The following is a 12,075-nucleotide window of genomic DNA, read 5'->3' on the forward strand; positions in this document are numbered from 1 at the left end:
AAGAATAGAAAGTATGGATAATTCAAATATTAGAGCTCTAGAATTAAGTAATTACTGAATAATTAATTTATTAATATAGCAAGTGATTAATAAAGGATAAGTTGGTGTTATTGATATTAAATTGATTGGACATATTAGGTGTAGATTAGTAGCATTGTAAATAACTTGGATTGCGATAGAGATTATAATTCCTGTACTTGATCACCAATATATATAACATATTCATTGATTTATACCCTTGAATTTGCATTAAGATTTCCATCATAAGATTTGGTTTGGTTTAAGATGGTATGTTATATATGATTTCCGGAAGCACTGAATTTTCAGATCTCAAATTATTGGACTGATCCATCAACCCCAACCGAAGATGATTCACAGCAGTTTCATCCAAATAAAGTCCAAGTGACAGTCTGCTCTGCTCTAGATCATGCAGCTTTTGCCCCTTGATTGCACCTCAAGTCTCTACTCCGTTAGCAGCAAGTTCAAATTTGGTTCATGCAACGCATAACAATGCACAGCAACAAGTTAGTCTTACAGCTTCAGCTTCAACTCATGAGCTTGATAGCAGCCAGCGCCCTACCTCCCTTGACGCTCCTGCTTCCACCTCAGCTTCATCATTCATAGTGTGATCTTAAACAAGTACCCCAGGCTTGGTCCGAATGCTTCAGTTTGTTTATTCTCTCTATGTGATTCTTCCGCTATACAGTTGATCCATCTCTATTCATTTGCCACTCTTCTCAGGGCATTCTTGTGCTGCTTCTCCAGTTGATTACATGATTCTTACCGGTGAACTTCCTCATCTTCTTACTCATTTCATATCTCAGCTGGGTTTGAGAGTTTCTATGGGAGATATGGGGCAATCACATTATTTTCTGGCTATGGAAGTCCACCGTTCCTCTGAAGGCTTGTTTCTCTTTTGAGTCTCAGTGAATGGTTGGTTGTTTTAAGTCCATCTCCACCACCATGGCTATGAAATCTCACCCCTCACCATTTAATGCTGCACCTCCTGATCAATCTCTATATTGAAGCTTAGTGTGTGCGTTCAATACTTGATCTTCACTTGTCTAGATCTATCTTACGCAGTAAATTATGCTTGTCAGTTCTTTATGATCCTATTGCAGTCTGCAGATCACCATTGCCTAGTCAAACATATTGGACTTTATATTTCAGTAAAGTCCACCCTAAATCTATTTGCATTTATAGAGACATCCCTCCAATAGAGGGGGAGAGAGGAAGATAGAGCAGAGAGCAGAGAGAAGAACTTGGAGCATAATGGCTTCGAGCACCAGCACCAGCTATGGCTCCATCCAATGCTCCGGTGAAAACTCTATGGTCTATTGCAACTGTCGGTTGAGGGCACCTTTGAGGACCTTATGGACCATGGCTAATCTTAAATGGAAGTTCTTTTGGTGCTCATGTATGAGGTAAGAGGCTTTCGAATTTCTGACTGATTTTCCATCTCCTATTTCTCGCCTATTCATTCAATTTGCTAGTGCATGGAAGAAGAGGATGTGGGTTTTTCTAATAGTATGATCCTTCAACCTTGCCACGTATGAGAGACCTCATCAACAAATTAATCTAAAAAAAAAAGAATTTGAAGAGTAAGATCCGGGTGTGCAGAGGGAGGAAAAAGTATTTGGCATGGTGTTTACTTACTTCTTGGGTGTTCCCAGGGGGTATGTTGCAACTGAAGCAGATTGTTGGTAATTAGGATGTGAAGGACTTCACTCCATAGATAAAGCAATCAGGGAAAGGGTCTAAATGTATCTGTTTGCAACTTTTGGGGTCTTTGTGTAACTTATTAAGAAAATCATAAATGGAAATACTTAATATTTGATACTTGCTATGTCCTTGTATGTTATTTTTATAGTCAAGAATGACATGTTATAATAATTTTTGACATTGTAAATTCACATTTCAGCTACTAATGAATCTAATTTAAAACTATTGTTCAACTGTGCTGGCATAGAGTGCTAATGTATAGCTTAACTGATACAACACCGATACATAATCTAACTGATATAATCAAACTGAACATATACAAAAGTGATTTAGTTGTATCAAGATTCAATCAAACTGGTACATAACCTAACTGTGTAGAACTGATGCATAGGAATCACAGTAATTGCAAAACAAATCTAATATGAGCGGTAACATTGTAAAAACAAAATAATTTGAAATATATATAAATGCAATAAAAATATAATTAGAAATACAATATAATTTAAAAATATAATGAAAATATAAATAAATAACTAATATATTATTTAAATATATTATATTTAAAAAATAATTAAAAATATAAATATGTAATATATTATATTTCCAAGGATGTATGCATGATAAGAAAATCTAAAGAACAAAAATAGATGTGGGCGATCATGATCTCTAGTAAAGGCATTTAATGCAAAAAATATCATGAACCAGTCGCGCATGGAATGGCGTGGACTAATGCAAATCCTACTTTTTTTCTCGTGCATTCGCATGCCGCAGTGGGATATAGCAAGGCTTTTAGATGGCTTTTCTTGTTACACAAGGTCGGATTTGCATTCCCCACCCCACTTTTTCCTAGCGGACAAGGAGGGATGAGCTACAGGGAACCGTGAAGAGTCAAAAGGCGTAGAGGTTGCAGGGCCAGGGCCCAGAAACAAACAGGGGGGGGAGAGAGAGAGAGAGAGAGAGAGAGAGAGAGAATGTTCTAACAAGGTTCCATGAATAAAATGATTGGAACGTATCTGTTTAGCTCCATTTTTGTATTTAAATTTATCGGACATGAATGAAAACTTGAACATCCAATTAATAACCATATTCATATCATCCATAAAAAAATAAATATAGATATAAATAGACATCTACCTTATTGTTGAATATCTAATTCTATTTATAATTCTATTTAATTTTATATAGCATTTATAAATCTTCTAAAAAAATAAATAATTATATTAGCATACTTCTAATTTGATTTACTATTCAATTAGTAATATCCATAAAGTTTAATTTATCCAAATTATATCCATATTTATATTCATACTTATAATATCTAATTTGTATAATGTCAATCTTTGCATCCAACTAATATCCATATCCGTATTTGTATGAATATACTAGCATCCTCTTAGAGGAGGATTCGGCCACGGTGATCAATGAAGTCCAGAAGGGCCCATACAGTGATAGAGGAGTTCATCTCTTGCTCTGTGATATTTGGTTAATGGTGAGGAAAGTTGTCACATTTCAACCTGTGCATGTATATCGTGAAGCTAATGAAGCCACGGACTGGATGACGGCATTTGTAGCATGCCACTCAGGAGGCGCCCTATGAGTTGGAGAGGATGAGATATCTGGTGTATTCCGAAACTTTTTGTTTGCCGATTCTACCGGGTGTATTCATATCCGCATTGTATGATATGCCTGTTTCAGCAAACAAAAAAAAAAATTGTGGTGTTTGAGTTCACAGGTCTACTATAGGAAGAAGAGAGCAGACAACGCAAGAGTGGCGTTTCAATTCACAAGACAGAGAAGAGAGTGGCAAATGTCACAGAAGAAAGGAAAGTGCAAATCAAAAGCTAAAAAAAAGACAAAAAAAAATAATAATCAAACCTGGTTACCTGTAACCATACAGTTGACGGGGTTACTGAATACATGATGCAATTCACACAAAGTCCCCAGACTGTAACTCGGTTAAATTATAAAAGAGCAAGTATGTTACCCATTCCAGCATTCTATATCAAGCAGTTTGGGTAATTATAACGCAATACAGAATATAGTTTCATAAAGTACTGGTCAAGCTGCCAGTCTGATAACCTTTCACAGAAATCATCCATTCAGTAGCGATACTTGGTGGAGTAATCCTTGGGAGCAATCACCAAACCACGCCCTTTCCTGGCACCCCTATAGACTGTCTCAACAATGTCAATGAACTCCTGCTTATCCTTAAGGGCCCAGTTGATCTTGTTGTTGTTTCCCGTCCCAAGATCAATCATGATGTGCTTGTTCCGGAAAAAGAACATCACCGTTGAGGGGTCATAAAGCTCATACATGGTGTTAAAGTCAGGTACCTCTGTGATGTCAACCAGGTATATCACCGCAAAGTTCTTTATGGTCTCCGCAACTGAAGCCAGCACTTCATCCATCTGCATCATAGATCATTGTTTTAAACTGTAAGCTCCACAGCAAGGTCAGAAAAGAAAAACTATAAAGTATGATATCAAAGAACCACAGTTTTTAAATAAGAAGTATCTAAGAAAAGTACTTCCATGGTGTTCATAAGGAACCATAGGACACCTAACACATTAAGCCCAATGAAAGGCAGCGACGGTGTGACAAAGTACTGGTAGCTACTTAGAACAGCTGAGGTTGAAAAGCCAAAGGCTCTACATCAGACAAATCATTTGAAACATGAACCATGTTTCCTAAAGCTAAGCTAATACAAGACCTTCATCAATAAAACTACCACATATTGATGCGAGCAGACCATGCATCACTCAAGTAAGAGATCTGCTGCAAAGAAAAAAATATTTGACAACAAATACATTGATCTAAGTGACTTGGGGTCTCACAATATGATAAAGCCTTCTAGAAATCTATTTTAGATCTCACTAAGGATGAACTTTAAGAAAATTCTTACAAGAACGGTTTGGCACCATTAATTTATGCTTACAGAAAACAAAGCACTTATTATTTCACATATTTAAATCATCTTCAAAAGAGTTATCGTATTTTCTTTTCCTCCTCCAGTCTTCTTCAACAATCAAGTCTAGGACATTAGTCCAATTTTCCATCCATTTCTTAGGAAGATATATGATAGCCAGTGATATGATCTATCATGCAAGGTAATGCACAATTGTTCTGCAGGTAATGCAATGATATGATCTTCAAATACTTTGATAGCAGAATCCTACGCTCAAGTGAAACACGCTTGTTCTGCAGGTAGGATTTGGATTGAGTATTTGTTATGAACCGAGTCAGACTTGCTTGCAACAGTGGAGGAGAAAGAATGTATTTGTTAACGAAAATGAAACTTTTAGATTTGCTTGCACAAAGCATATCCACCAGTGTATCAACAATGCAAATAAAACTAATGTGAATATATATATATATAAATATATATATATATATATATATATATATATATATATAATGCAGCCAAGCACTATCTACAAATGCTTTTTACCTGGCTCCCATGAAGCATGGCCATGAATACGTGATACAGCACAAAATTCTAAGATGAAAAATCTTGAGAAACAAAATACAATAGGTCTAAGATATGGCAACAATAAATATATATTTCACATGTATACAACATAAAGAGCATGAGCCTTGGCACAACGGTAAGGTTGCTCCATTGTGACCTGGAGGTCATGGGTTCAAAATACGGATATAGCCTCTCTACACCACATGGGGTAAGGCTGCATACATCTCACGCTCCTCGGACCACGCAACAGCGGGAGCCTCTAAGCTGCTCTTTTTCTTGTCTATAGAATACTATTCATAAAGCATAATAGGTTATCACAATAACAAAACCATATACTACAATCATACTCCATGAAATAAAATTGAACTCAGAAACTCAAAAAATTGCCATTCATACGAAAAATAAAAACCCTCCCACTCATGACAGTTATCCAGGAAGTACCCAAGCATGCCTTCAGAACATCCTTTTTTCTATTGTTTAGAAAGGATGTCCACAGTGTATCCATAAAGTCCAAAAACTATCAATATCCAATAAATATTGGATATGGACACCACATGTAATTTAAGTATTTGTGCCTCCTAGCCTGCCAATATAGAATACACAAAATATTTTAATCAAAAGTTCTGAAGATGCAATTTTGGAATATCGATTTATTTCTAAAATTGAAATCTTTTCGTATTTCTTGAACTAGATCAAATGATCAATGATGATAACAACTTGCCATTTCATCGCAAACTTTGCTCCATATTTGAAATAGGATGTTGGAGCCAGAAAGTAGCATGAGAGCAAACAACAAGGGGCAGCCCACAACTCTAAGAACCCACCAAGGGGGGATAAGAATAAAATCACTCAGGAAAGGAAAAGCCCTTGTCCTAAAAGGGAAAACCATAAAATAATGTAACTTGCATGCCAGAAAAGCTTAGCTTCACTGTTAGCTTATCCTGTTTATTCATGATAAATCTTTATCTGGGAAACAATAAAATGCCCGATCAATTTGCAATTGAGGTTAGAGGACTGATATCAGGTTCAAGCCCATATTAAGTGATTATGGATACATGCATAGGCACTTCCCATGCTAATATTATCTTAATTCTAGGTGCATTCTGATTTATAAAGAAGGGAAAACTAGGACTTGAGTAAAGTTAGCTAAGAAATCCTTTAATCAAAATGTTGATTTTTGGGGTTTATTAGGATTTGTTTCATTTGAGAAGGTTCAAAGATTGGTGTTAGGATTACTATTAGAAAATGTTCAGTTGGTTATAACTCAAACTAGGGAAGCTCTAGTCATTAAAAATTATAGGATCCTACACTTATGATTGTTACAAGGAGGCACTTAAGATATCTCTATTTTAGAAATCTACAATTTTCAAAATTAACTTGCAGTAAGGCATTTAAGAAGATCCCATAATGCCTTCTGCTATCCTTCTCAAGGACGTGGCTCTATGTACCTTCTGTCAGAATCTTCATCAATATCGACTTCCGAAAAATCAATTGGTTGTTAGATTTTCTTCATCCTTGGGACTTTATGGTTATTGGGAACTAGGGGGGAAAAGAAAGGATTTTGTTTAGACGGGAATCTTATTTTTCATTGTTTGGTACTCAGACAAAAAACTCATGGGAGGAGCCAAGCAAAAATAAAGGGCATGGTGATCTCTAAGAGGCCTATTATAATGTTTCCTCTTCAAAAGGCAGTGATTTAGAGTGACCAGCAAGCAGACAAGCGGACCAACACAAGCACTGTCTCTGATAATTCCTTAGCAATTTTGTTTGTCCTTCCAAACTTCGGAAAATTCTCGATAATTTCTTATTTTCTTTTCCTCCATTGATTTACTTCTTTTTTCTATCTTTTTTCCAGCAACCAAACAGAGCCTTGGAGTTTTCGAACACAATGATGAGTTTGGAAAATTTATTTAATGGTGGAAATATATGGAAAATATCATACAGTTGTAAATTGAAAATGCTTTTAAAATGACATTGATAATAATGAACTATGAAACATGATGAGTTGATGATTTGGTTAATTTGAAGTTATTTCATGATAAAATGAGGTGTCAGATTAAGAAGATAGCCATGATGATGAAGATGAGGGAAAGGACGATGATAATGAGAAACAAGAGAAAATAAACATTTGATTTGGTTTAATTTTTGAGAATAAAAAGATACACAATAGAAGAACTATAAGATATGACGGGAAAAGAGATTGAAGAGGGGAGCTTCTAGTCACTGATAAGGTTCACGAACCAAGTACCTTACCATGTAAAGAGGCAAGGGTAAGCTAATGCAGGCAAAGACACTTTTCATGCTTTTTAGCAAACTAAGATTTACTTACACATGGCGTGTCCTCGAGCCCTGGGCGGGTCGGCCGGGTCTTTCCCTGTTGTTGTGTTCCCGCCACGATAAAGTGTTCAAGGTTATATCATTTCATCATTGTACCATACAGCATAGAAAATATTAAATATACAAATGGACGATCTAGCCATTACATAAGACTTGATAATAAGTTAGATATTCTACTCTATAATTAGATAATGATAAAGTTATTCAATATTTGGCATGCTAAGTTTTCACATTAGTATCTAGATCAGGACTTAAAGTGCTGAGAAAACAAAAAGCTACGTAAATGATCAAGTAGATGCCTAAGCATTGTAAGCCATCTAAGCATCAGCTTAAGCACTTGAGTGGTCATTTTTGATACAACTGACAACTCAAATGAGATTCCGTCAATTTACAGTATAGCAAGTTTCATACAATCAATAAAATGTTAAGGCCATGCAAATTTGTTTATGAAAATACATAGTTGCAAGAAGCCAATGTCAAGAAAGCAGGAAGATACGACCCATATAAGATGTGCCCCCATGTCAAAGCACTTGAAACTCGAGGACAAGTTTACTCCAACAAGGGAGATTTGATGCAAGCTAAAAACAACATGAACTTTAGTGTTATTTTTAAAAATTTCAAATTTTCAAAGTCATACAGATTCATATAAAAGCTAGAATGGGAAAGCCTATTGCAAGTACATGGTTAGGAACAACATAAATAGAACAGTTCAATTGTCCATCAATTAGAATCTATATTTAAAAGATGAAAGGCAAATTATAACTTGCACAAAGTTTTACTTTTAAGTATGAGAAATGTCAAAGTGACTTAGATTGATTTGGTTAACTAGTCCTTCAAGTCATTCGAATAATGTTCTAGCGATTTAGATCACCATAAAAGAGATAAACTGGTGATCAAAAATTAATATTTTGGATGAATAATTTTGAACTACTTAAGGTGGATTCCAAAATCTCCACCACTTTCCCCTTTCCCCATTTAATCATCTTGTTCTCCTTCATCTCCTCTAGGCTACCAATTCAACATGAACAACTTCGCTTGGCTTGATGGGGATTCCTACTAATGAATCCAAGCTTGAGTAATGGCCAGGTTACCCATGTTCAACTCAAATAAGCTTGAATAGACAATGTATATTGCATGACAAGGATCTCGAAGTTAGCTAGAATGTTTCTATTGGTTGAGAAACAACTCGGGCATTAAACTAAAATCAGATTATTTTTTTTTTTGCAATAAGACATGGTGAGGCAGTATCTTGCAACCATCTATCAATCAGATGGTTGAAATCTAGCTACAAAGATAGATGCAGGTATGGAGGACCCAAAAATGAACTGTTTAATAGTGGCATGTGTTTGGCTCAACAAATGATCAATACAAAAGCTTGAACTTAGCTTGATTAATACTGAGATAAGCTCGAGCAGGGTTTGACTTGATTAAGCTCAGCACCTTCCTCCCCCTTCTTTTTCACTCTTCTGTTTCTTTATTTACAAATACTTTGTTGCGGAAGCAGAAAGATTATCAGCAACCCACAACTTAAAATACAAAACCTCTCCTCTTCCTTAATCTAAATATTTTACTCTTCTTCTCTGTATTCTTTATCAAAACTAAAATAAGATCCGAATCTAATTTTCTGTAGTTCATATTCACAACATAAACAGTTCCCCTTTTGCCCTTATCCTAAATTCAAAATGTAGACTCTCCCTTGAACCTAAAATCCAGGGTACACATCAGAGCATTGACATTATTTAATTGAATTACAGTACACTGTATCAAAGCTTCCCTTTTCAAGTTTAGATTTAAACAACAAATCCTAACTTATCTAATTCTCCTCTCCTAAGAAATTCTCTTTGCAAGTCCTAACTAGCAAAGGCACTTCTTTAAAATCACAACAAGTATTACACATTATAATCTTAGAAAAATCTTAGTTTCATAATTGATTCTTTCTTCTCACTATTTTGAATCGCATGAAAGTTTATTTCCACTATCTAGCATTCACTGGTTAAGAGCGCCTGCATATTCCTATATCATGAGTAATTCGGACCATCCAACTACATTTTTCTATGGTTCTTAAAAGTTACAATCTAATAAAAGTAAAAAAGAAATCCATTCATGACATACCAGTTGATTTAACATATGATAATACATATGAAAGTTTGTTTCCACTATCTAGCATTCAATTGTTACTTAAGAGTGCCCGCACGTTCCTATATCGTGAGTAATTCAGACCATCGACCTACATTTTTTTACGGCTCCTAAAGTTACAATCTAATAAAAGTGAAAAAAGAAATCCATTCATGACATACCAGGGAATTCAGCATATGATAATACATAATTGCAGCAGTCTGCTAATGATCCATATTTGTGGTTCAGGACAAGGCATTTTAAGTAAGTGTGTCAATACATGTGACCCTAGTGTGAGATATTTTCAGGCTTGGTGTCTAATACCATGTCAGAAATCTAAAGAGCCCAAATATCTAGAACCAAAATAAAATTTCATCAAGCTCAAGAATAAGCTCCATAAAAATTATGGGCCCTTGCAGATCAATGTATTGGTTGGTTATCAGATGTAAAATGATTCAAAACCTAATTGGTCTATTATAGCCTCTATTTACGTGCATAAATATATACTATACATGTGTATATCTTCCATACTGAAAGTTGTTTTCTTTCCACATCGCTTAAACTTCTTCAGTTTGGCAGGAACTGTTGATGATTTTTTTCTGGTTGTGATTCGTCAAGTGCGCAACTAATAACAGACCACCCAAGTTATAGACTAGCCTTTCAGCTTTGTTGGAAGGTTAATCACTCAACTCAAGTTGCTTTAGCAGTAAGTAAATTCACCAACTCAAAAAATTTCCTTCAAGTCTAGAGATTGTAAGTATTCTCGTGATTAAAGGTCCTTTTCTATGATCCAGAGTTAACCTCATGTGTAAACATGTTTTACTATAAACATCTGATCCTTAGTTAAGTGGTACCGTTGAGAAACTTAATTTACATATAGCTGTAAATAATTAAAGAGGTTTTTTTGTCTAGATAAAATTAAGATAATTGTAGTAGCATCCCCTAAAAACTAGCAAATGCATTCAAATCGAAAAAGGCAAGAAAGATGGAATTGGTTTCTCAATGAATCATATGAAAACTGGACGGTTTTCAAGAACCTTCAAGGATGTTAAAGGTTGCAACGTGCAACTTCCAAATCACTACTCTTGTCTAGATATTTTAGCGACATAGCCAAAGTGTGAAGTGTCCAATATTCATCGGAATCCAAACCTATTATGAAATGTTTGTAGTAATCCACTCCTGATTAATTCCATATTTCAATAAGTTCCTAATCTCTCACGATACCCCAGCCTGGCCTACTCCCTCTCTCGCCTTTTTCTTTTTTCTTCCCTTCTGCTCGTGAGGCTAGAGGATTCAGACCAAAATGTTGCCCCAGTTTTTATTGGTGAGAGAGACTCTTGATTCTTTTCTTACTATCTATCAAATCGGTGGCTCTTGACTTGTCACATAAATCACAGGTGCCAAGTCTAGCATCCAATATCGCAAGGTTTTACATCTACGACATCAACAAGCATCAGAAAGTAAGAAATAGGAGCATTACAGTAAGCAAGAAGCAATAATTTCCCAAGAAAAAACAGTGCTTTCAGCAAAAACCAAAAAAAGAAACACAAATCATACCAAGAAGGGATCGATGCCAGAAAACAAAATCGGGCAGAGTAACCATTTCCATTGCTATAAGTTCCCAGCCGATGAAATCATAAAACCCCTAATCCAAATATCAAGCCCCTTAAAACCCTAATTTCGTGCGAGAGAGAACCGGTAGCAAGGAAGAGGACAAATCAAAAGGAGACTATATCTATAATAATACAACACGAATCCAGGAAATAAAATTAGTAAGAAATTAAGGAAGAAGAGAAGCGGTAGAGGAAGGAAAGGTTGAGAGAGAGAGAGAGACCTGCATGCAAGTTTCGTCCCAGTCGTGGCCGAAGCGGATGATGACGAGGCGCTCCTCCTCGGCCAGGATGGCCTGATCCACTGCCCACCCTGAGTGCAGATGCGGCAGAAGGTACGACATCTTCTCTCTCTCACGCACACACCCAGCAACCGCTAATGTCGCTCTCTTCTCTCGCCGCAAGGCAAACGGGGAGGACGGGGAAGGAAAGAACGAAATATGGTATGGGCGTGGACGGGAGAATAGAATAGGCTAGAATAGACTGAATAGTAGATCGTTGATGATTGGATGGATGAAAACGCCTGTGACTCGTTCGCTTATATTTTTTCTGTAGAATAATTTTTCAGACTAACCGATTTCTTAAAGCTACAAATAAATAGGCCCGATTGACCCGGTCTAGCCTGCTTAGATCCGATTCGATCTATTTTGGAGGATATGTTTTATCTTACGGATCAAATCTGGATTTTCTGAATTCAGATCTAACCCAATCTGACTCAATTCATTTGAAACTTGAATAATTTTGGATTGCCTATCATACGAACCAATCCGATCCGATCCGAATATGTAAAATTATTTAGGCCCATGAGGGTGCAAATAAGTT

At 36.0% G+C, this 12,075-nt stretch overlaps 1 protein-coding gene across 2 annotated transcripts; it reads right to left on the reverse strand.

Moving 5' to 3' along the window:
- Positions 1–3,564: 3,564 nt before the first annotated feature.
- Positions 3,565–11,757, reverse strand: LOC103697082 (thioredoxin-like protein YLS8). 2 transcript variants are annotated; one of them, XM_039120260.1, is made up of 3 exons: positions 11,478–11,736; positions 7,521–7,565; positions 3,565–4,130 (listed from the first exon to the last, which is right to left on the reverse strand). In XM_039120260.1, the coding sequence occupies exons 1-3, from the start codon at positions 11,595–11,597 to the stop codon at positions 3,822–3,824; spliced, it is 474 nt and encodes a 157-aa protein (XP_038976188.1). In that variant the 5' UTR covers positions 11,598–11,736; the 3' UTR covers positions 3,565–3,821. The 2 variants fall into 2 exon arrangements, with proteins under 2 accessions (XP_038976188.1, XP_038976189.1); XM_039120261.1 differs by lacking the exon at positions 7,521–7,565 and having other exon boundaries at positions 3,584–4,130; positions 11,478–11,757.
- Positions 11,758–12,075: the final 318 nt, after the last annotated feature.

This window comes from Phoenix dactylifera, unplaced genomic scaffold (genome assembly GCF_009389715.1).
Source record: "Phoenix dactylifera cultivar Barhee BC4 unplaced genomic scaffold, palm_55x_up_171113_PBpolish2nd_filt_p 000764F, whole genome shotgun sequence".
Taxonomy (NCBI): Eukaryota; Viridiplantae; Streptophyta; class Magnoliopsida; order Arecales; family Arecaceae; genus Phoenix; species Phoenix dactylifera.